Raw genomic sequence first — 25,460 nt, 5'->3', positions numbered from 1 at the left:
ATTGTAAAGTCAGTTTTGTCTTATATGTTATATAGCCAGTTAGTATTTGCCTCATGTTTTTTGATCTTTGTTTTTTCAGTTTTCTAGTTTTCTGTTTTTATGCTTTTAAGTATATATCTTCCTCCCCCCCCCCAAAAGATTTATTTTATTAATGCATACAAGAACTAGGGTATAGGCAAGAGGTGAGGGGGTGAGAGGATTCACCAGAGACAGTGGGGAGCAGAACAGGCAGATCCACTAAATACACTACTCAGAGGAGCATTGGGCCAGACAGGAGAGGTCTGGTTCTTAGTAAAGAGGAATTCTTATCTTTAGAAGGAAAGTCCCGTTTCCTTTGGCCCGCTGCAGTCCACACAGGTGAGCACTGCACTTAGGATAGTTTGGCGCCGGTCTGCAATCTTGTTGGCATGGTTTTCCTATGTACATGTGCATGCTTTCTCTAGTAAGAATCGTGCACACACACCTTTATGTGCACATACTTGTATGCATAAAATAGGAAATATACTTGAATTTCCCTGTGCCGTGTTTTGTTCCACTTAATGTTTCATGGAGAGAAGTAGAAGGCATTGATTCTAAATACGGACTTGGGAACCTGATTGTCTTGGTGTTAATCCAGGCTTTTTCCACTCATTAGCTGACCTTGATGTTTTTGTGCTTCAGTTTCCTTAAAGTATGTAAACATCCTCTGCTGGATACTTAAATTGGAATGTGTGAAAGGATCTTTGCTTATTTTGCAACTAAAGTTGATTTGGGAACAATGATTGACAATAGGAAGCCTCAAGCGGGTTCTTTTGGGGGACCTTAGTTCTTTGTGATAGTTCTTCTGTTAGACTGTTTTTCCCCTTTTCTCATTCAAGGTGTGTTTGCTGCCCTCTAGTGAACTAATGGGTGTGCAGGTGACAATTTGCCGAAGACGGACTGTTTACTGTAGATGTCTTCCTGTAGTTAGTACTTTAAAAAATTCTGTAAATCCACAGCCTTTATGTAAATTTTGAAATTTTTTATCAGAGAATTTTAAAGAATTAATTTACAGATTGGACAAACGAGTAAAGTTTTTTATATAAACTTCAGCAAATCTTTATCCCTTTATTAGGAATGACATTATTTAGTTGGGAAACCAAAGGCTACAATTTTTTATAAGAATGATTTTGGAGAGACTAGAGAGCTGTGTTCACTGTCTTGTATCCTTATCTTTTGTTTGTATAACTTATTTGTAGCTTGGCAAGTAAACCAAAGTAAAAATGAAGCAAAAACCATAGAAAAACATTTCTTATTCATATATTTGAATACTTTAACATTAAGGTGGTTGTACTCCCTGATCTATAAATTCAACTCAATCTCTGTTAAAATGTCTGACCTCTTTTTTACAGATACTGTCAAGCTGATCCTAAACCAGGTGGGAATAGAAAGACTAGCCAAACTGTTGAAAAAGAGTAAAAGTTATATTTCCAAATCCAAAACTTAATGCAGGGTTGCAGTAATCAAGACTGTGCTGCTGGCACAAGGGTATATACATGTAGACCAGTGTGATTAAATTGAAAATCCAAAAATGAACCAATGAATTTATGATCAGTTGGTTTTTAGCACAGGTACAGCTAATTCACTGGGGACAGAACAGGTTTTTCAACAAATGGTGCTAGATAATTGCGTAGCCATCTGCAAAAGAATAAGGTTGTACTCTTTACCTTAAACTATAAGTAAAAGTGAACTTAAGGGCCTCCCTGGTGGCGCAAGGGGCTAAGTCGTAGCACTATGAAGCTCTCCATATCCATTGCAGCAAGAGTTCGGTCCCTGGCCAGGGAGCTACCCACATGGCACAGCAGACCTCTCCTGTCTTGCCTGCCGCTCCCCTCAGCAGTGTGTTTCAGTTACTTGCCTAATGTGTTTCCCACTTATTTCCTGTGGGTCCTCTCAACCCCCCCCCCCCGCACCTCTGGCCTGTACCCCAGTTCTTGTATGCATAAATAAATAAATCTTCTTAAAAAATGAACTTAAAATGGATTAAATATCTAAATGGCAAAAGGTAAAATTATAAAATTCTTAGGGGGAAAGGTATAAATTTTTTTTTTTTTTAAAGATTTATTTTTGTATAGAAGAACTGGGGTATAGGCCAGAGGTGTGGGGACTGAGAGGGTTCGCAAGAGACAGAGTGGGACAGAGTGGGAATAAAACAGGTGGACTGAAATACACTGCTGAGGGGAGCAGCGGACGAGACAGGAGAGGTCTGCTGCACCATGTGGGTCACCTCCCTGGCCGGGTTGGGGGAGGCGGGGCATGAACTCATGCTGCAGTGGCGGCAGGATAGCTTCAAAGTGCTGTAACTTAATTCCTGGCACCACCAGGAAGGCCCCAAAATAGGTATAAATTTAAATAATCTTAGATTTGACACCAAAAGTATAAGTAGCCAAAGAAAAAAATTAGTTGGTCTGTCAAAGTTAAAAAATTCTGTATTTCCAAGGTTACTGTCAAGGAAATAAAGACAAACTACGCAGTGAAAGAAAAAAAAAACATGTACCTAATAATGGTCTAATATCAAACCAAGGCCATGTTCTCTCATTTCCCCTGTCTTTATAAATTCATATCCTGTTAGTGCAGTTTAACTCCTTTTATCACCACGGATATATTTTAAGAGATTTATATGTGATCATGGATCCTCTCCCTATAAGGAAATGCCAAGTACTATCTTAAACTATTCCCAAGGGGATATGAAACTCAGGAATGCTAGATGTAACAATTTAGAAATAATGATGCTTGAAAATAATAGTTGAATAAATCAGGGGCAAAAGTACATTAAATTCACATATTTAGGTGTAAAGTTCTTAATGCTATATTGCTTAATTTGTGCTTCAGGTCTGCAGTGCTCCTTGTCACATGAGGTCAATAATAGAAAATTCTCTTGTGTGTCACTGGTCTGCTTTCAGCCAATCACAAGCCAGAATTATTTTTGTATGTAATAATAGGGTTTATTGTTTGGAGGGAGCTATAAGTAAGGCTTACAGGGTACAAGGGGCTATGTTTAGGGCATCTTAGTTGTAGCAAAGTGAATATTGGTCCGGTTTGTTTAGCATTTTCAGATTTGATTTCTGACTCTAGAAATGCACAACCCTGTCTGTTCAGATATTTGTTTAAAAATGTTATTCACCCTTAATACTTCTTAAAGCAGCAGCCTTTATCACTGCTTTTACTTTGATGAAATAGTTTTAATGGGTTGTGAAGGAGAGATTATCAAATATTAAGGGAGAGTTTTATGAAAATGTCTTCAAAATTTCCGTCACCATCTTTACCAATTTTTTTCTCACCGGGGCCAGTTGATGTAGGGTCTGTAACAAGTTCCTCTTGTTCACTGAATGAGCTAGACAGTATTTCCCATCTTTTAAAGAAAATATCAACTGATATCAATGAAATTAAGGAAATGAAAACAGCAATTTTGACAGTGGAAGCAAATCTTTTCGATCTAAGTGTTAGAGTGTCAAAGAATGAAGCAAAAATTTCATCTTTGGAGGTTAAAATGAATGAATGTTCAACAACATCCGAATGCAACAGACATTCTGAAGATCTTCAAGACGAAGTAGATTTTGACTCTCAGTCAAGGACAACTGATGTAAAAATAATTGGCTTCCTTAGAAACATTGAGAAAGGTAAACTTGAAGTGTGTGCTGTCTCCCAGGTACTTGCCCTGTGATCTGTGTCATAACTTGGCTGTAGTTCTCATGGGGGCAGCAGGTCACAATGAACTTGACATTTTCATGGACCTTTTAGTGACAAAATTGCACTCCATGTGATTTAACTTAGGAGCCTAGAATGTCTCAGAATTTCATCTTTTTAGTGGATCTCTGAAAGGATGTTTTGAAAAAATAGAAGGGCATAGAGATGAAAAAAAAACGTGAAATGCGGGAGAATAATCCTCTTTCATGAGAAATTATTTTAAAACGTGTTTCATTGTACAGTATTCACAATAATCTGTTGTATTTGAATCTGATGTTTGTACTGGAAGAATATTCTTATTCTAATCTAAAATGGGTTGGTTTCCCAAGCTGCTTTACCACAGTATAGCTTGACAAATGACATCTGTGTTTCAGGTCTGCCCCATGGTAATTTTGGAAGGAATTAACTTTTGGGGGGCATGCTACCAAAGAGTAATATAAGTTATAATAAAAAGTAGAAAGCCGACAAAAATTTGAATGCAGTATAGCTTTTAAAATTTGAAAATACCTTTTAATGAGACATGGTAGTTTGGCAGGTGATTGCCAGCTTCCATGTTTGTACAAAGACTGTCCTTTTGAAACTACCACAGAAACAGATACACTGAAAGTTACCATGCAAGCATCTTACTAAATATTTGAGTATTTGGAACCCAAAGTCACATCCTTTGTACATTGTACTATAACACTTGTATTGAATCAAGAAAGGAGCACGTAATGTCTGCTAAGCACTAAGGAGGGAAGAGATAGATTGAATATAGGGAATTCAAGAGAGTATATAACTACTGTAGTGCTGCTTTGTTTTCTTTTGTAATGTAACTATGAGGAAATTAAGAGCTTGTTTAAGAATTAAAAGCTGAGTGTCTTACGGAAGATCCAAATGGTCATTGGCTGAATCAGGACCTGAACAGCAGAGTTACCAGTGTATCATTACTTGTTCATTGTTCTCTTTGTATCTACCCAAGTCCATAGTTCGTATTTTGTGAACGCCACAGCCATAACTGGGGCATTTTGTTTTGCAAATCCAAGGGTGGGGGAATGAGTTGTAATGGTGAGAACTCAGGTGATGGAGGGGGGTGTTTTCACCTTCATCTTGCAGATGTCAGCCGACTGTGTCTCTGGGTGTGAGCTGTGGGCCAGTGCAGTACCTACCCATGACTATTTCACCTTCTTTATCTCATTCCCAGGGTTTACCTCCAGTGCAAGAAAACCAGCCTCCTGACAAGGGGGACCGGCAATGTCCTACATTGCCATTTTGGTTTAATCCTGAGTAGAGCCTTTTGTCTTGGAGACTTTTAGGCTGTAGATACTGTCAGATTGTATTGTTGGAACTTTTTAGGACTTAACATCTAATGAATAAGAAATATTTTGGGCATAACTTCTTTTAAACACATGTAGGTTTTGTTTGTTTTTAAGTTTAGTGAAGTTTTAAAATTTATATTCTAGGAACTCAACAGAGGCAATTGTTATCCCGACTGCAAATTGACCCAGTAATGGCAGAAACTCTGCAGATCAGTCAAGGTTGGTAGCCTTAAATTTTCACTGTAATTAGCATTTTTCAGTTGCTATTTCCATCCCTTACATGTCATTTAATGTATCTTGTAATACTTAGATCCTGCCCTAAGATGCTGTGTTTAAAAATCTGTGAAAATATTTTAGGGCCAGGAAATAAGATTGACATTGTCTTCATTTTACCTGGTGTTTGTATTTTTTCACCTCATTGAAAACCTTTTTTCCTTTGATGCCATTTCACTTGGGTCCCTGTGATCTAGGCCTGCTGGCTTCCCTGCTCTAGGGACGGCCGGAGAGCCTACCTTCTCTCCTGCCGGACCATTGCCATTTCCCTGAGCTGCATTAGTGCCCTCTCGCCTCTTTGACCCCATTTTTATTTTACTTTTAAACTGTCATTTTCAGGACCCCATGTAGAACTTGTTCTTTGAGCCGCTGTATTTTGTTTATCTGTCTTACCAGCACACGTAGTATACCATGGGGTGTTGCAGGACTGGGGCTAGTGCCTTACTTATTTGTGTTTTCAGTACCCAGTCCCTTCCAGGTGTATATTCAGTGCCTCATGAATGTGTGAATATATGCAAGCAGCCATCAGATACCTGAAATCTTGAATTAAGAAATCATCTCCTGCTTCCTTCTCTTTCCCCTAAAATGGCTAGTTGTTGGGAGCGCTAGTCCCTTGTTTCCTCCCTGTCAGCTTCTAACTGAATCCCCATCTCCCAACCCTAGTCAGACTCCACAGCCAACAGCTGATTTCCCCTCGTCTTCCTTCTCAAAAAGATGGACTCATCCCCTCAGAAGATCACCTTCCACTCACTCACATGCCACCACCTACTCACTGCTGAGCATTCTGGTGTTGCCACACTTTAGCTTTAGTCCTGCCTCTCCTGATTTCTGTTACCCATAAAATTTAGTTATTTCCCATCTTTGATTTTGATCTCCCTTCTCTCAACATTCCATTCTGCTTTCTACATAAGAGTATTTTTTTCAAAAATGCATTGAATCTGCTTCATCAGCTCTTGTGTTTTCTTTTTGTTTCCTTTCATTTTTATGGTTTTCATCAGCAGTGCATATACAGTTTAAGCATCAAGTACTTCTGTGAGGCTGATGAATTTACTTTTACTTGCCTCCAATCATGTGTTTTATTTCTGACTAATCCTTTTTTTTAAAACACTTATTTTGTTTCATGTGTGCAGTACTTTTCTCTTATTTGAGTATGTTAAAAATCATTTCTCCCTTCCCTCGTTTTCTTCAGGTTGGTTGTTTTGATCACTTTACAGATGTTTCCCCCAAATGTGTGGGGATCCTGTATTTATTGTCTTTAAGAATGGGGCACTGAAAAGCTGAATGGTCTTCGAGGCTTATTAGTTGGGCATGTGGTGTTTTGTTTTGTTTTTTTCTTTATACCAAATGTTGATCCTGCAGTGGAAAGTGATTTGTCTTAACAATTTCTCTTCCTATTTTCAGAATGTTACTTTTGCTTTCAATACGGCTGGCATCCTTTTGTTCGGGAATCCTCCGTTATTACCTTGCCAGTAGTCTAAACTTCCACCTTTCTTCCAGGAGAAAATGGTCATAGCTTATCAGGAAATCTACCTTTAAAAAGTTTCAATAGTGAATAATTAGTTAATTTTGTTGTTGCACCTTCCATCAGAGACCATGCTGCTTCATCCCTAGGCTTTTTCCATCATACTCAATAGGAAGGTGTATTTCCAGTTAATCCACATGTATTCAACATAGAGAGTGGGGAATAAGTGTGATGAGGTCAGAACTGAAGAAAACAAAATAGTTGAGGATGAACTGCTTCTGAAATGGACACTTGGACACACCTGTGTTTGCCTGTTCTGATCCCACCTCTATCCATGGTCTCTTGTGCTGCCAGCTTCTTGGCCTTGGAGAATCTTGGCATTCACATTGGATTGCTTCATGATTGGCTTAGGACTCTGCTTTCAAAGATCTCTACTCAGTTTTCCACTTTCAAAAATGTGCAATTATTTGTTGATCTCGCTTTTTTGTTTTTTATGTAACTTTTAATGACATTTTAGTTGTGTTCAGAGGAAAACAAGTAAATTCATGGGTTTACCCTGCAGTCTTTTCTCCTGTCTGTCTGCTACTTTCTATTAGGTGACCCAGGCTGCTGGCATCAGTCTTGCAGAGACAACAGTGCTTTGTGTATAATGTAAAAGCTCTACTTTCAGTGCCTGGTTTTCTAAACTCCATAGTATGTGATACTTGGGTCCCTGTATTTTCTTCATCTTTGATCCTTTGGCTCCTAGGACTTAACTATCACCATTCTTCTACTAATTTCTTTTCATTTTTCTTTATTCATTCCCTCTCCTCTCCTCCCCCTTAAATGTTAACTTTACTCTGTGCTCTGACCTCCACATTCTGTTCATCTTTTCTGTATACTGTCAAGCTTTGAACTAGCAGAACTGCTTTGGTTCAAGAAGTACAAGGCAGTGAGGAGTGCAGCAGTCTTTGGACACAATTCTGAACTCCATGTTTGCTGGCTGTGAGAACTGAAAAACTCACTTAAGAACTTGGATTTGCAAATCAGTAATCTGTAAGATGGGAGGAAAATCTAACTACTTAGGGTCTTTCATGAGACTCATTGAGAGCTAAACTGAATACGTATAATTCATTGAACATTTTTATTTCTCCTTCAGTTTTGACTCTTGTTTCTTTAGGATTCTTCCCCTCATGAGTGTCTTACTTGCATTTTTAACTTCTTCCTGAACATGAGCAGTCTACAGAGACTTACAACTAAATAAATCCAAAACTGAAATTTGTCTTTGTTCCCTTTTAAGTCTACATTCTCCTGCCCTCGTCCTGATCTCACTCCAGCTACATTTTTCCCACCTCTACTGTGCTTTAGGGAAAGGCAAGGATGCCACTTTCCTCAGCTGATAGTGTAAAGTGCAGCTGCTGTAAAATGCTGGTGGTGATGGGAGGTCGACAGTGTGTCTTCAGACCCTCTTGGGTGTGTTAAAATAGGACGAAGGATGAATGTCTTTTAATTTAGTGTCTTATCATGTCTTCTGGGCAACAGTCTCATAACTAAGACCTAGGACTGTCCATTCTTAGCGCAGTTTTTCTCAAAACCACATGATCATGTCACTCCCCTACTTGGAAATCTCTTGATTCTTTATTACTTTTAGTCTAAAATCCAAACTCATTGACACATCGTCCTTTATATGCCTCACTTATCTTTGTCACTCAGCTTACCATACACATCCCTCCAGTGACACCAGATGTCTCAGATTCCCAGGGTCCTTGTGCCTTGTGAGAGCGTCTGCCTTTTACTCTGCGGTTTCCTCTGTCTAAAATGCTCTGTTCTTCGTTTTCTTCCTACTGTTTTATTCTTGCTCGTTCCTTTAATGCCTGTGTCAAGGGTCCTTACTCTCTAAGCTTCCCCTTGATTTCCCTAGCTTTGTAGTCTCCCAGCTCCTTGCTCATGTCTGTTTTGGATCACCTTTTTGAGTATGATGTGAAATGGTATATACATCTGTTTTTCTTATTTTTTCTTCTTTGTGTACTTAGCGTATTAACTTTGAGAATTGCAATTCATTAACTTTGCCCAGTTGATGCCACATCAGTAGGCCTGCCATTCTGGCCTCCAGGTCTTGGAATATTTTATAATGTAGTCAAGCTTAAAAAGCATGTTGTAAATGGTGTGAACTATGGTTACTAGTGTTTTCCTTGTATTTTTTTAAAATGCCCATTCTCCTTCAAATTCCTTTTCAAAGTAGTCTTCTATTGTGCCTGTTGAATTCTTTTTATTAGAAAGTATTCTTTGTGTTACTGTGCCAAATGAAAATAGATTTTAGAAACACTTTTAAACAGTCTGTTGTGATTTTAGGTAGCATTAGGCCTTTTCAAGCTTTTAGAAAACATTGTACTTTATGTTAATATCTCTTTCTGTACCCTAGATAGGGAGTGTTCACTGAAATCTCTTAATATAAATGTGCTGTATGAGGAAAGGAATACTTTGAAAAGATGTTTGGCACAGAATTGCAGCTCTGTTCCTGAGAAGAACCATTGTGGTTTTCCTTTGAAAATAAAAAGAAATACATAAAAGATTGACAGTCTTCTCACATGTGTGATGTTGGGGATGCAAGGTATATGTAAAAGTAAACATTTGTGGCCAATTTTTTTGGCTCAGATTACTATGACATGGAATCCATGGTCCATGCAGACACAAGATCATTTATTCTGAAGAAGCCAAAGCTGTCTGAGGAAATAGTAGTGGCACCAAACCAAGAGTCGGGGATGAAGACTGCAGATACCCTTCGGGTACTTTCAGGACACCTTATGCAGACACGGTAGATGGTTTCTTTTTCTTGTGTAGCTCATTTGTGTTGACTAGATAGTGGAGGTTAACCATTAGTTTCCGGCTTCCCTCGTCCCTAGCCCCAGAGTAGAGTGCTGTTACTGATTTTACTGTTGGGCATGAACAGAAAAGGGAATTAAGTTTTCAAAAACTACAGTTCATCTTTCTTGTTGAGAAATTATTTAACCTACAAGTAACTCATTGTATGATTGAGCTCTGTTAATAAGATTCTTTTCTTTATTCTTATCCATGAATGGCATTTAAAAGCCGGGTGATGAGAAATCAGGAAATCTCTCCAGAGAGTTAGCAGATTGGATTGGGGTGATTCTTCCCTTAGAAAGAAGACTATAAATGTTCTGTAAAGGAACATGCATACAGATAGAAAATCAGTGTAAATGTAGAACTGCTTTTGTGTTGAGCGTCGATGCTGATTTTTTTTTTTCCAGTTTATTTCCATGTGACCCTCTGAGGATCAAATGTATGATGGGGGTTAGGATTGAGGGGAGAAGGTCCTTAGTGCAGCCTCAGGTGTTGCTGGAGAGGATGCCATTGTGACTGGCTGTAAGCATTGCGTTTTAATAGGAATCCACTAAAACTGTACCTGGACCTACCAAGACCTACCAAGGTTTTTTGTTTTTGTTTTTGTTTTTTTTTTTTAATTTAAACTGAGGAAACCACTAAGTAAGGGATAGGTCAGCTGAAGAGCACTTTAGGAGGCTCAGATTTTTGTGTTCGTTTCCCTAATTCTATGGTATTTTCTATCTGTCTGGCAGAGATCTTGTACAACCAGATAAACCTGCAAGTCCCAAGTTTATAGTGACGCTGGATGGTGTCCCCAGCCCCCCAGGATACATGTCAGATCAAGAGGAGGACATGTGCTTTGAAGGAATGAAACCCGTAAACCAAACTGCAGCCTCAAACAAGGGACTCAGAGGCCTCCTCCACCCACAGCAGTTGCAGTTGATGAGCAGGCAGCTTGATGACCCAAATGGTAGCTTTTCCAACGGTGTGTTGAGAGCTCAGAGTTTCCCTTTTCAGGGTCTGTCGTTGTGCAGGAAAACTTTTGACATGTTTCTCTGTCTTGAATGAATATTGGTTGGAGTCCTTGCCTTAATTTGTTAATCAGTGGTGGCCCCTGGTTTTTTTTCAGACAAAATGACCAGTTAAAATTGAGACTCTTTCTTGTGTGTGTATTTGTAGGCGAGCTATTGTTCCAGTGCTAAAATGGAGTTCAGTTATGGAGGCCAGAAAACACCTCTTAATCATGCTTGTTAAAAAATGAACCATCATTCTTGATGCTCTTTTTTCCTCTTTAGAAATATACTTGTTACTAGTGTCTTTTGAAATTAACTTGACAAAAATGAATTTGGATTTTGATATTATTTCTATCTCAGTGAAATTCCCTTGAAAGGAGTTTCTCACACATTCTGTTCAGCTGTACCTTGGAAGTTTAGACATGATCTTATGTTTAAATTAATGTTGTGGTGTAGTGTTTAGCCTCAGAGGAATCCAATTTAGATAGTGGCATCCTTTTAGGCAGGGGAACCTTGTATCTCTGTCGCCTCTCTTGCTGGATAATAGTAGTGCTGATGATTTTCATTCAGGATAGAGAATAATTGTGCTCCTCATAACTTCTACAAATTTTAGGAACGCTTTCATTGACATGGGAGACAATGACTGAATCTTAAAAGTGAAATAGTATCAAAGGAAAAACAGATTTTTATGGGAAAATATATTAAATGCTATTTTTATACACTAAAAATGTGAAATATGGGCCTCCCTGGTGGCGCAGGTGTTAAAGACAGCGCTGTCAAGTTATCACCAGCCACTGCTGTATGAGTTCAATCCCCAGCCAGGGAGCTACCCACATGGCGCAGCAGACCTCTGCTGTCTCACCCGCTGCTCCCCTCAGCAGCATATTTCGGTAGATTCACCTGTTCTGCTCTCCATTCTCTCTGGTGAATCCTCTAACCCCCCGCGCCTCTGGCTTACACCCTGGTTCTTGTATGCATAAATAATTGTCTTTTTTAAAAAAAGAGAGAGGGGCCTCCCCGGTGGCGCAGTGGTTGAGCGCTGGGTTGCAAAGCTGCCCGTGGCCTCCGCGGCGCCGGTTCGATCCCCGGCTGCTCCCCGGCCACCGGAGGAGGGTCCCACATGGCGCACAGACCTCTCCTGCCGCCCGCTACTCCCCTCAGCAGTGTACTTCGGTCCTTCTGCCTGCTCTGCTCCCCGCTCTGGCTCTGGTGAATTCTCTCACCCTCCCGCACTTCTGACTGTACCCAGTGCATGTATAAACAAAACAAACAAACAAATAAATAAAAAAAAAACATGCCTCTATTAAAAAAAATTAATAAAAAAATAAAAAAAAGAAATAAAAAAAGAGAGAAATATAAAATATAGTCTTTCGGGTGAGATTACACACGCGTGAAGAGATGTCACTGTTAACCTTGAACAAAAGCGTTTTCTGCTGTGAGCATTAGGGTGGTGTCATGGGTTTGATTAGTGCAAGGAGTTGAAAACCTGACCCTGTCAAAAGGAAGAAAAAATATTAAGTGGTAAGGATGGTAACAGGCAGTGCAGATTTCTTGACTCTATTTTTTTTTCTCTGAAATGAGAAAACTGGTGTTTTTGCTTTGATTTTCAACTTTGTGGCTTCATTTTTGGCATGTTAGAGTCTAATTTTGCTTAAATGTAGATTTCCATGTTAGGTTTATTGGTATATATATCATCATAGTGACACTGTAACACATTAGTGAAAATTCTTGCCTAGATTACACGGGTGTTGTGCCATTGTGGAGACAGCTGTGGCGAGTGGTGCGCCGCCTCTGCTGTCGCTTTCATCTGGGACTCTCAGTGTTTCACTGCTGCTCAGGGATAAAGCTTTGTAGTAGTTAGAACACTGGGTGAGGCATGGAGACTCTTGGGTAAAAAAGGCCGCAGGGAAGCTGGTTTGTCTACTCTTCCCTCCAACCTGGGAGTTCGAAATGTAATTGCTTTTGGTGATGTTTTGTCCAGTTTCAGGGATGCTACCAATAGCAGAATCTGTTTTAAGCCACCACTACTGGCCACTATATGACAAACTTCAGAACTCTGAATAAAGAGGGAGTTTGCCTCATAAGCCTTAAACTGGAAGAATTTTAATTACATTAGTGAAAACCTTTGTAAATATGACTTAACATTTCCATCAGAAAGATAGTTTCCTGTTTTTAATTTCTTTACAATTTTCCTGAGAATCTGGCCACTTTATTTCACTTCCCAGCCAACCTGTTCTTGGGGGTTCGGTTAACTTCTTTCATGGAGACTGAGTTCTCAAAAGTACATCTTAGTCTAAAGTATGTTCTTGGGGGGTATAAGACACATCTGCCCTGCTGGAATGACATAAAAACCATTTGAAATTGGGGTAAATAACCCCTCCTAGCACTATCAGATTTTGAGACTAAGGATACTTTTATATCTTGGAGCTTTACTGTCTTTTGCTAGAACCTTAAACTAGCACGGAACCTCATCTGTCGGGCCGAGTGACGATCATGTGCTGGTGATGATTGGTCTGGGTGCTGAGCTACACCTATCCCTCTGTTCTCCAGTAATGAAGACTGAGATTGAGTCACTGGATTGCTAGCTTCTGTGCTGTTAGGGTATCACTGGTTACCTATTTTTCCCATTTAAGTCCTAACACTTGAAGGCAGACATTCTTTTTGTTACAATGAGGAAACTGAAATACAGATGTTAGCTAATATTTGCCGAAGTATTTCGCTCAGCTAGCATGCCAGAGAACTAAATTTGAACTGGGCAAGAGGTATAGAGGGATGTGGAGTATGATACTTGTTTTCATAAGCATGTGAACCCTAACATGTAACACTTGTGATATTTTTTTGACCTGTTGGGTGTTGGTTCAGAAGTTGGCATCTCAACTTCTGCCAACTCTGTACAATTTTCCCGTTTTAATTTGGAATTATTTGCCAGCATTTAAAATTCAGATGTCATGTAAAAAATGTTCTTGGCTTTCTGAATCAGGAAATAGCCTGAGCACTTGATGGTAATTGGCATTGTGATTGTAAAGATGGGGTGCATGGAGGGGCAGCAGGCGTGTGCACGGCACCACCTGCCCTGGCTGCTCATCTGCCGTCTGCTCTTCCCCACCTTTGTTTCCTCCACACTGCTAAGTGATCTGCTAAGCTCCCTGGGAGGTGATGGCAGTTGGGACCCAGGTGGTTCCTTTGTAGACACTGATGTGAGCTTATCACTGGGATTTAGAAAACCTCCCTCGGGAGCAGGGCATTTCTGTGTGTGGGCCATTCGCAATCCTGCCTGCAAGTGGGGAGAGTTCACGTTCTTCGTCACCTTCTGTGTGTTCTATTTCCATTTCCTTTTTTTGGCTCCCTGATGGACATCCTTTCCTGTGTATTTTAGTTCTGAAATTACAGAGAATTAGAATTTCTTGGTGAGAATTTTGGCTCTGGTTGCATCATCACTTTTTTTTTCCCCCACTCAGTTTACTTTTCATAATGTGAGTGATTAGTCTACTTTTCTGTCCATTTTTTATAGTATTATATCTATTCATTCAGATTATTTGGGCTCATTTATTCTGTATGATCATAGAAAAACTTAGGATTTCTAGGAAAATTCATAAAAAGTGCCATGTATTGGTTGACTTGATCACAATTACATACTTTGCTTTTTCCCTTTGTAGCTGAGATGAGTGACCTGAGTATGGCACAGAAACCGGAAAAACTGCTGGAGCGCTGCAAGTACTGGCCCGCCTGTAAGAATGGGGACGAGTGCGCGTACCACCACCCCGTGTCACCGTGCAAGTAAGTAGCGTGAGCTGATGTTGGTTTCCAGGTTGATTTCTGAATCTTGTTGCTTATTTTTTCTTTTCATGGACACACTTGTGGCTTTATCCCTGAATGCGGTGACACGTGGCAGCAGACCTGGGTGCCCGTGCGCGTTGTGGGTGGGGAGATGGAGGAGAGGCTTCTCTGTGTCACAGCCCGTGAAGACTGACACAGCAGGGTTTCCCTGGGGGCCTGTATGTTGAGGGGGTTGCGATTACTGCAGAAGTTTGTATGCATTATTTACACACACACATACACACACAGATTTAAGCCACTGGGGGAGAAATTAGAGGTAATAAAATGTTTTTGGACTAGGGCTGATTCAGTGCAGTGAGCTTGGAGAGATGGCTTTAGGTTTTTGCAACTAAAAAAATTTTTGGTTCTGTAGGTTGGATCTCTTCTCCATGTTCTAACTCAAGGACGTTTTGATGTGTCCTTAAGGGTGGGATGGTTACTGTCACACAGGAAGGCCAGAAGATGAGTTTTGGTAGCACAGTGCCTTGCACATGCCTTGTGCTGTTTGATTTATTTCATAAAGGGCTACATAGACATTAATTATAGAGTAAGTGGTGTGATTCTGTGTCACCGACAGCCCTTCTGTCCTTTGTGGTGGCTTGACTTGAAAATACTAGTTCAGGTTTTGGAATGTATAGTTCTTTTCAGACCTGACCTCATTAAAAATGAGTATTCCTTTTTTTTCTGTTACTTCTGTGTTTCTCAAAACTAGTAATGCATAGAGAAAATTAAATGTGAATAATGTGCTTCTTTGTTTTATAGAGCTTTCCCCAATTGTAAATTTGCTGAAAAATGTTTGTTTGTTCATCCAAATTGTAAATATGATGCAAAGTGTACTAAAGCGGATTGTCCCTTCACTCATATGAGTAGAAGAATTCCAGTACTGCCTCCAAAACCAGGTTAGTGATTTTGTGTACTACTGCATTTTGGGACTATAATAAACTGAATTAAAAAGAAAAAAAAAGGAATCGGTTTAGAAATCATTCTGGCACAATCTGACTGGTCTAAAAAGCAACAGTGTATTCTACAGCACTCTCAATTATCTGACTATTGCTTTTTACTGTATTGCTTTTTACTGTATTTTCAGGTAAAATTGGGTCTCATAAAAACATCAGTATAGTGCATTAAAAATTTTTTTGCCAAATTTGATCAGTCTTTGTTCTTACATTGTCAGCAGTTACAACACCAGCACCACCTTCTAATAATCAGCTCTGCCGTTACTTCCCTGCTTGTAAGAAAATGGAATGTCCCTTCTATCATCCAAAAGTAAGACTTTTATTTTCCCAAGAATGACTAGAGTGGTGACTTCATTTTTTTTTAAAGATTTATTTATTTGTGCATACAAGGACTAGGGTGTAGACCAGAGGTGCAGGTGCGGGGTAGGTGGGGGGTGTGTGTGTGTGTGTGTGTGTGTGTCAGGCTTCACCAGAGATGGCGGAGAGCAGAGCAGACAGATCTACTGAAATACACTGCTGAGGGCAGCAACTGGAAAGACAGGAAAAGTCTGCTGCATCATGTGGGTCAGCTCCCTGCTCGGGGATCCAGCTCGTGCTGCAGTGGCTGTAGATGGCTTGATAGTGCTGAGACTTAATCCCTGTGGCACCAGGGCGGCCCTAGTGGTGACTTCTTAGTTCTGAGACCTGAAGATCACTAGCAAATTAAATGTTTGACTTAGTAGGCCAAGTGATCTGAAGCTATTTAGTTGTTAGTAAGCAGGTGGGAGAGTGACAGTTATGGCCCGGCAGTTTGCTTTTTCTTTACTGCCCCTAAGCAAGCATGTTGGCCTGTTTTGTTTTGTTTTTTTTTTGCCCACCTCATGCCAAAACTGAGGTGAGAGAGTAATGATGGTTTTTTTTTTTATTTTTTTTTTTTTAATAGAGGCATGCTTTATTTATTTGTTTGCTGGTTTGTTTGTTTTGTTCTGTTCATACATGCACTGGGTACAGTCAGAAGCGCGGGAGGGTGAGAGAATTCACCAGAGCCAGAGCGGGGAGCAGAGCAGGCAGAAGGACCGAGGCACATTGCTGAGGGGAGCAGCGGGCGGCAGGAGAGGTCTGCACGCCATGTGGGACCCTCCTCCGGTGGCCGGGGAGCAGCCGGGGATCGAACCGGCGCCGCAGAGGCCGCGTGCAGCTTCGCAACCCAGCGCTCAACCGCTGCGCCACCGGGGAGGCCCTGAGAGTAATGATGGTTAATACCATTCACACTTGTACTTGTGTGCTTTATTTATTGGTATGTATTCTAAAGATATGTTGGTATATCTCCAGCTGTGTAGTTGCTCACAATGATCTCTCCAAAATAACCTGAATGCCACACGGAAGGCTTCGCTTGCCTCAGCTGCAGTTGGACATAGGTGAAGGTGCTCAGCAAGGAATGTATGGATGTTGCTGGGACAGTTACATTGACTGTAGAAGTTTGTATTATGTTAAGGCTCCTTTTGTGATTTTACCTGCTGCTGTTCTTTCACTAGGATTTTGTGACTGGAGGGTATTAATTTTTCAAGGCCTTAGTAGTAAATGTTACAAGTTCTCGTGCCCTGTTAATATTAGGGTGGGCTGGTTACTGTCATGTCAGATTCCCTGTATTTATTTGTATGCGTTTTGCAGATGTTGAAATATTGTTCTCTGTATTTAGCATTGTAGATTTAACACTCAGTGTACAAGACCTGACTGCACGTTTTATCATCCCACCATTACTGTACCTCCACGCCATGCCTTGAAGTGGATCCGACCTCAAACCAGGTAAATGTTAAAACTTTCTAATGTCATTTCAAATTTTTCTTTTTTTAAAAAAAAAATTATTTATGCAACAAGAGCTGGGGTACAGGCCGGAGGTGTGGAGGGTGAGAGGATTCACCTGAGACAGAGCCAGGAACACAACAGGCAGATTGACCGAAGTACACCACTGAGAGGGGAGCAGGGGGAAAGTCAGGAGAGGTCTGCTGCATCATGTGGGTTGCTCCCTGGCTGGCCGGAGATCGAATCCGTGCTGCAGAGGCTGCGGACAGCCTCACAAGTTGCATCTTAACCCTTTGCACCACCAGGGAGGCCCTCAAATTTTTTTAATATGTAGTTTCTTAAATTTATAATCACATGGTTTTGGGGGAAAATTACCCCTTTTTTCTTGGTAGTTAATGATACAAGGGGCTTTTGAATATATAAGGCCTTCAAGTAGTTATACAGCTTACAAATCTCACATTGATCTTCATAGATACCACTGCTTACAAAATACTGAAAGGAAGTTTCAAAATATTTTAGTGTGGCCTATAATTACCTGTTACCTATTACATGTACCTTAGATACTTGAATTTTAAAAAATGTTATTTATATTGAAACTTATAGAACTGAATATTCATTGTGTGGAAGTAGCTGCTTAGCTGAAGGTATATGGTGTACATACATGTGTGCAAACAGTTAATTAAAATTTTTGGTTTTGTTCAGTGAATGACACTCAGTCCTACCTGGCAGAAGATCATGGAGTTTGAAAGTTTCCATCTGCGGATGAAAGATAATATACAGAACTTGTCAAATCTTTGAAACTTGGAATATATTGCTTTCATATTATGAAGTTTATTGCCTATGTGAAGTGTCTAATTTTTCAAGTTTGTAAGTTTATTAAGTGGTTTTAACATTGGGTGTTTGTTAATTGAAAAGACAGTTTAAGGAAAAGCTAAATTCTATTAAAAACATTTGAGGTGTGTTTGTTACACTGATGTTTCAAGTACCAACATTTACAACATGATATTCTCAATACTTGTAACCTAGTTTGGGGCTGCAGTGTTGCCTTCTTTGTGGAGGAAAGAGGTAGTCAGAGGGCATCTTTAGTCCAGATGATGGGTTTCACGTTTCCCAAAGATTACATAATGTACATAAACTACCATGAAAACAAAAGTGGCCCAAAGTGCTGAGGCTTGTAATAGTCATTCAGTATTCTTTTTAATTTTAAGCAAATTTACTTTGAAAAGCATAATACAGGTTTCTAGGGTTGAGTGCCACTTCAGTAAATAGCTCCCAAATAACTAGTCTTGTTTTCTGAGTATGAGGGGGTGGTGGGCATACAGGGTGAGAACAGTTTGAACGGCAAGTGCAAAAAGTAAAAACAATTCCGTAAAATACTCTCATTTAGTACTATATGCCTTTTAAATATTTTGGGGAAAATACATTATCACAAAATTATACAAAATTGTTTACAGTTATATACATAAGGTATCAGAAAACGTTAAATTCACAAGATCCATCATAGCTTTGTATTTTCATGTGAAAAATAACATTTGCAGAAATAATTCCACAGAAAATATAGTTATTACTGAACATAATTTTTTAATGTAAAAATTAGTATGTTTTAAATAGCAGACTATATAATTACAGAGATCAGATGGGTAAACTGCAAATTAGGACTAAGCTTTTGGACTATTGAGTTCTCTGTGGTTTTTACAATTAAGGCAAGAAGTGTCAAATGCTTTAGAATTAAGTAACATCACTAATCATAAAGACTTGATTATAGATTTTTTTTTTAAAAAAGCTAAAAGTTTGTTAGAATAGAGCGAATTAATGCAATAGGGAAAATAAAGACTTAAGACATTGAGGACCAAATTAAACTTCAAAGCAAGTTCATTGTCTTGGTTAGTCATACCCAAGGGAAATAAAATGTTTTGTAAAAGCCCAGGTTTAAGAACGTGAAACCAACAGGCCAGTGTTTTGTGGACATTGTTTTTCCATTGGGAGAAGAATTAACCAGGTAAGACTTGAAACATTAGAAAAAGTACAGTGAAGAACATAAAACTCATGGGTGTAGGCCTGGGTGAAATGACAATTCCACTTCATTCTAAAAGTGTACAACATTGAATTTAAGGCATGTGTTCATTCCGATGGTATGTGAGATGTTTTTACATCTCTTGTGGGAGAAAATTGTATTCCAGATTTTTAAACAGTATCATTTATAAGTAGTAATATATTCTCATTTATAAATGATATATATCTCATAATTCTGTGAAAAGGTGGAAAACAAGGGGTTAAGTTTAGTTTGCCCATTTTACAAGGAAATAACATGCTAAAGTCTTTTTCTTTTGCTATTTAATAGACACTGCCTAAAACACATTGATAAGTTTAGTCTTATTTTTCAGTTGCTGAGGCATGGGCAAGCTAAGGTCGATGATGTAAACTCTACCACCATCAACAGGGTCACAAAAGGGAACCTAAGTGCTGGCTGTCCACAGTGAGTGGCACCAGAGTGCACACTGTGCTTTGGCATGCATTTGTGTACTGAGACAGACTAAGTGCCAGGAGGTCTCAGGTAACAGAGTTTGGAGCTTAGTTGAACACCACACAAATAATTCTGTGGGTTAAAAAAAAAAAAGATTCTGTATGGCCTATCACATGTACTCACCTTCCCGCAGTAAATGGTTGGTATAAGCAATATAGTTGTGGGCTGACCACTTAAAAGCAACATGAGCTTTAGTTGTGGAGTTGACAGTGGTGATTAAGGCTGGCTTACAAGTTGGCCAACTGGGAGAACAAATGCAACGGGAGCAGCTACACCCTCGTTTACTCAAAGCTAGACTGTCTACTTGAGCTACAATGGAAACGGAATTTTTCGTTAACCAAGAGCTGGCAGACTTGACCCAGGAAGGAATCTGTAACTGTAACCAGCTCAAAAATGGAGGGGACAGGGAAAAGTACTTCAGGGGATTTTTTTTCCCCCCCTAATGTACTGACTGAACCTATATACATGAATAGAAGTAGTGTGATCTCAACTTTGGCTTCATTTTAGATAATTCATTAATGTGAATGAAAAAGTAACATCTTTTACATTTCAAGTTTCTTAATGCCTTAATCCTTCAGACACCAACTAATCAGAGCTTTAAAACTGATCAGGTTCAATCGCTGGCTAGGCTTTCTGAGATATAATTCAGCCAGTTCTGTTTTTAATATTTACAAGGTACGGGACATAGAATATTGGTATTAGGAGTCTTCCTATGTCTTATTAAACCAAACATTTCCAGAAACATGAAGGGGGGAGGGGAATATTACGGTACATAGACCATTAACACGTTAAACATTGACAGGACCAATGGAGCATCTTAAGCTTTTTCACATTTAGAAAAATATATTTTAAAATAGCAGTTTACATAAAAGTAGGCTAAACAGTAAATTCCTGAATGGTAAGTACTGATCTTTGGCAGCATTGAAAGTGAATAGAAATAAAGATCTAAGAGTTTAAGCCCCAATCCACCAAAAAGGAATTTTAATAGACAAATTTTACACGTGGACAACCTGTATTCATTCACTTTGGAAGTTAGCCAGTGTATGGGTGGCATATATATTTAACTAAAAATTTTCCAATAGAAAAAAGCTATAAAAATTTCAAGAGTTACTAAATTGTATAACTTTGTGAACTTAATTCTTTAGTTTACATGTTGAACAAATGTTCCTAGTAGATTACATCTTAATACTATTGCTATCTAAAATCTTAAAAAACTGTACAGCACTGAAAATTGTTCATCATACTTTTCCATTAAAGGGGCTATAATTATAATGTTTTAATGCTTTAATTATAGATGTGACAACATCTGAACATAAAAAGACTAAGTTCAAAAACGAAAATGTAGCAATCACATACTGCTAACATTGGATTTGTTTCTGAATTTAAAACTGCCAGGACAAAAAAAATGTCCTTTATAGAAAGGGCTTTATTAATGCTTAAGCATATTTTCCAGTGTGTGTGTCTTAGGGAAGATGCTTTTAGAACACTGATCCTTTAGGGTAGAGTGATGATGTGTTTTCCTTTCCCTATGTAAACACAAGGATAAGATACTTCATTAAGCATGAACTGTGAAAATAAAACATCAATTGCAAAAAAAAAAAGTTTTGCTAAAAAGATAATTATCTAAGTTGGGTTTTTAAGGTTTTGGTTTCTTGAGGAGTGTTGTCCCTTAAACCTCCCCATCAAGCCTGCCCAAATTTGCACATTCCCCAGAAATGGGGGGATGGCTTTCACCATCAAGTATTCACCCAATCCTTCCTTGGAATATAATTATGTGGCAGTGTATGGATTATGCACAGTTACTCCAATGCATATAGCAAATATTTTGAACACATATTTTGATGATTCTGGGCATTTATCCCTGTTAATCTTAGGTTAGCACCACTTCACCATGCAAGGTTTGATTCTGTTTTTTTTTCCCCCTCTTCTGTAATTCTGATCTGTCAAAGGCTGTTAATTTGTGTAGTCTTCTCAGCAGCCGAATCTTTTAGTGAGGCGTGTGTACACATTTCCAGACAAACAAACTGCAATCAGAGAAGCAGTTAGTGAATTCATTGTGTATCTACATTTGCAAAGGTTTTTCAACAGTTTTCAGACTCCTTGGAGTCATCTGATGATTATGCTACTTCGTTATATTGACTAGCTGTGTCCTAAACTGAAGCTATAGAAGTAAGTAGTAATGAAATTTCTTACTAGTTCTTGGCCTAGGAAAGTCACCAACCTGCAGTCATCACCTCCAGCGCTAACAACATGTCGATCACCACTGGTAAATCGAATATTTGTCACATGGGGTGAATGACCCAAGAACCTTTTGTGCTTTGCCTAAGATAAAGAAAAAGATATGTAAGGCACGTAAAAGTCAAAGGTTCCAATCAGGGATGAGAGTCCATCACAAGGTTTGGGGAGGAGAGCAGGCGGTTAAGACCACAGCCAATAATTAAATGCTTTTTGAGAATCAGTAATGGATCTGCACCTAACATTGTGTTATTTGGGTAGTCAGACATTGGTGATCTGAAGATTTTCTGCTGAGGAAAAAACTCTTCAAACTTGGTAAGTGACTAAAGATTTGGTAAAAGGCTCTAATTCAGGTTAAAATGGTTTAAAAGATAACAGTGTTACTTGGGGGCAAGGGAAGGTCTATTTGTAATAGATTTTTCTGAGTAATGAATTCGGGAAAATTTTTAGGGGACTCACTGATGTCAAGAGACAGTAACATTTTAGCTATTATGTGGGGAAAAAGTACTATGATCAGACATCTAAATTGGAAATAAAATTTGGATCAGATATATAATGGTACAACCACTACAGAAAACAGTGTGCTGGTTCTTAAGTACCATATACTCTTAACAGTTCCACCTCTGGGTATTAAAACAAAAACACTAAATGCAATGCTCCCCCTTGTGCATTATAGCATTATTTATACATTAGTTAAAATACAGAAATAACCTGTGTCCATAATCATGGATGGATGAGTTGGTAAAGAAATTGTGACGCATGCATGCATAATAAAAAAAATGAAGTATGGCCATATATGACAAGAATGATTGACCTGTGGGCCTCGAGGGCATTATTTCAGTCCATAATCCAAATAGCCCTGTGATTGGTGACTCACTTTTAAAAAATGATGTCACTACTTTTTTCTCCTACATGAGAATATTATTTTATTTTACGGAAGTGCTAGTTTCATTTAGAGGAAAATAGATGAAAATATAGATGCTCAGTATATATTAAAAATGAATTTTCTCTTGATCAGAATAAAATGCTAAATTACAAACTTACAAATTTTTCAGGACATGGGAAGTCAAATAATTTAACCATGCCAAAGTCATCTCCTGTTACAAGGCTTATTCCTGAATGAGATACACAGGCACAGTTGACATCGGCTTTCTCAGTGTGTCTGGACCAGATTCCCATCACTTCATCTCCCAGAATACTAGAAGGAATAAAACAAAATTAATAGCAAACACAGGTTTACTATACTGAAAGGAATTTCTTGTCACTTGAAATACAGGAAGTTAAAAGGGAAGTTACTCGGTGGCCTGAATTTTGTCAGGGAATTTAACTCTCCCATTAATGAAGTCTTACAATTTTTTTAAAGATTGATTCATTTATGCATACAAGAAATGGGGTATAGGCCAAAGGTACAGGGGGTGAGAGGATTCACCAGAGACAGAGTGGGGAGCAGAACAGGCAGATCAACTGAAATACACTGCTGAGGAGAGCAGTGGGCGAGTCAGGAGGACTGATGCGCCAAGTGGGTTACCTCCCTGGCCAGGGATTGAACTCAGGTTGCAGGGACTGCAGGCAGCTTCACAGTGCAGTGCTTAACCCCCTGCGCCACCAGGGAAGCCCTGAAGTTTTATAATTTTAAAGATTTAGAGATTCCTTAAAAATTCAATTACTGAGAACGGATTATTTTTAAAATGAAATGTGGCGAATTTGATGGCATTTTTTTTTTTTGCATTTATTTATTTATACAAGCACTGGGTACAGTCAGAAGCGCGGGAGGGTGAGAGAATTCACCAGAGCCAGAGCGGGGAGCAGAGCAGGCAGAAGGACCGAAGTACACTGCTGAGGGGAGCAGCGGGCGGCAGGAGAGGTCTGCACGCCATGTGGGACCCTCCTTTGGTGGCCGGGGAGCAGCCGGGAATCGAACCGGCGCTGCAGAGGCTGCGGGCAGCTTCGCAACCCAGCGCTCAACCGCTGCACCACCGGGGAAGCCCTGATGGCATTTTTCAATTTTAATTGACTGAAAAGATGGATACTTAATGGTAACATATACAATCTAAACAAATTTATAAGGTTTCGTTTCTAACAGCTACAAGATAGCATTCATTTAGATAGGGAATACAATTGCCTAACAGTAACCCAAAATACTATCTTGCTTGTTATTAAACCCATGTTAAGGAAACACCATCTTTAAGGTGATAACTTTGATTTTCTTTCTGTAAACAAACCTGATAAGCATGGGAGTATGTTCAGTCAGAGAAGTTTCAGTGAGCATAAGCTGCCTTTGGAATAAGATACAGTAACAAAACCTTAAAACTCCATCTCAGTTACTCCCTACTGTTGAGAAATAGAGTTTTGCAAGTGGCCTGCCTTCCAGGCAGTTCTTCCCATCTGAATACAGGAAATGTTTACCTAGTCCATGTAGCCCAAGTAATTCTGTCAATGGCAGCCTGATCCAGAAGATGTTTTCCAGAAGGCACTTCATAGACATGCCGTTTATAGCAACCAGTGGAGACCTTTCATTGTATTAAAATGGGACAAGAATTCCATTATGTGAGGCAAGATCCAAAGTGCTACTTGATTAATATTTCTAATAAAAGATGACTGTGAAAATTTGTTAGAAAAAATGGAAAAGACTAATAAATATAGAATATTAAAGAATTAGTTCAGAAGCAGTTAAAAGCAAATTCAGGAATTTTAAATGCATTTGCTAACAAAAACTAAAAGCAGAACTACTGTAAATGATGGCACTATACATACCTGGAGGTATCTGCTATCTGCTGAAAAGTCCATCTGAATGACAAAACTTGGAATGTCTTTGCAGTAGCTGATTCTGTTAAGGGCTGGACCCAGCGTTAGGTCATAAAAATCCACTGAGTTCTCACTAGAACCCACTGCCAGAAACCGGGAATCTGGACTAAATCTGGATATGTAACAAAATGTGAAAGATGGGTTATGCCACATGAAATTGTATAAATATTTAAGACCAGCAACACTTTTTTCAAGCCCTAGAAAGTAAATGTGTGATAGAGCCTCAGACTCCTAAAAAATATGTGTGATTAGGCCTCTGTTAGATTTACCTGGTACACTGATGTATGCACACGTTTGTCTTTGTTACATAAAACAAACCTTTACATTTTATTTACTTCAATTTCATTTTTTTTATTTTCAAAGATTTATTTATGCATACAAGAGCTGGGGTACAGGCCAGAGGTGCAGAGGGTGAGAGGATTCACCAGAGACAGAGTGGGGAACAGAACAGGCAGACTGACTAAAATGCACTGCTGAGGGGAGCAGCGGGCGAGACAGGAGAGGTCTGCTGTGCTGTGTGGGTAGCCTCCTGGCTGGCCAGAGATTGAACTTGTGCTACAGAGGCTGCAGATAGTGTCACAGTCTGGGGCTTAACCCCGTGCGCCACCAGGGAGGCCCTTTATTTCAATTTTAAATGGTTCTTGAATTTTTATCTCCTAATTGAAAAATATCTCAATTTTCAAACAGCCACTAACAATTACGTAATTACATAACAGGATTCTTTCATCTGCCTGATGGTCTCTTAATAGCAAAGAACATAGACCAGCT

At 39.2% G+C, this 25,460-nt stretch overlaps 2 protein-coding genes across 10 annotated transcripts in view; one reads left to right on the top strand and one right to left on the bottom strand.

Annotated features, from left to right (window-relative positions):
- The window catches only part of ZC3H14 (zinc finger CCCH-type containing 14), a 32,673-nt gene extending 14,703 nt beyond the window's left edge, over nucleotides 1-17,970 (top strand). Inside the window, exons 10-17 of one of the 7 annotated variants that reach the window (XM_037503736.2) lie at nucleotides 5,148-5,222; nucleotides 9,373-9,532; nucleotides 10,314-10,531; nucleotides 14,231-14,351; nucleotides 15,153-15,289; nucleotides 15,568-15,656; nucleotides 17,025-17,131; nucleotides 17,831-17,970. In XM_037503736.2, the coding sequence (XP_037359633.1) occupies nucleotides 5,148-5,222; nucleotides 9,373-9,532; nucleotides 10,314-10,531; nucleotides 14,231-14,351; nucleotides 15,153-15,289; nucleotides 15,568-15,656; nucleotides 17,025-17,131; nucleotides 17,831-17,837 (914 nt within the window). In that variant the 3' untranslated portion in view covers nucleotides 17,838-17,970. Of the gene's footprint in view, nucleotides 1-2,964; nucleotides 3,639-5,147; nucleotides 5,223-9,372; nucleotides 9,533-10,313; nucleotides 10,547-14,230; nucleotides 14,352-15,152; nucleotides 15,290-15,564; nucleotides 15,657-17,024; nucleotides 17,132-17,830 lie in introns of those variants that run through there. The other 6 variants (XM_037503735.2, XM_037503734.2, XM_037503733.2 and 3 more) reach the window with 6 other exon arrangements.
- A 730-nt stretch (nucleotides 17,971-18,700) lies between these two features.
- EML5 (EMAP like 5) overlaps nucleotides 18,701-25,460 on the bottom strand; it is a 126,885-nt gene continuing 120,125 nt past the window's right edge. For 2 of the 3 annotated variants that reach the window (XM_037503740.2, XM_037503741.2), the window contains 5 exons: nucleotides 24,642-24,804; nucleotides 24,294-24,397; nucleotides 22,932-23,085; nucleotides 21,874-21,974; nucleotides 21,595-21,676 (listed from right to left, as the gene is read on the bottom strand). In XM_037503740.2, coding sequence (XP_037359637.1) covers nucleotides 21,640-21,676; nucleotides 21,874-21,974; nucleotides 22,932-23,085; nucleotides 24,294-24,397; nucleotides 24,642-24,804 — 559 coding nt within the window. In that variant the 3' untranslated portion in view covers nucleotides 21,595-21,639. Of the gene's footprint in view, nucleotides 21,677-21,845; nucleotides 21,975-22,931; nucleotides 23,086-24,293; nucleotides 24,398-24,641; nucleotides 24,805-25,460 lie in introns of all 3 variants that reach the window. The other variant, XM_054691758.1, reaches the window with a different exon arrangement.

The sequence above is a fragment of the Talpa occidentalis genome, unplaced genomic scaffold (assembly GCF_014898055.3).
Source record: "Talpa occidentalis isolate TD23 unplaced genomic scaffold, MPIMG_talOcc4v2.1 talOcc4.11, whole genome shotgun sequence".
NCBI lineage: Eukaryota > Metazoa > Chordata > Mammalia > Eulipotyphla > Talpidae > Talpa > Talpa occidentalis.
The sequence above is the reverse complement of the archived record's forward strand: the minus strand, read 5'-3'. Positions and strand labels throughout refer to the sequence as shown.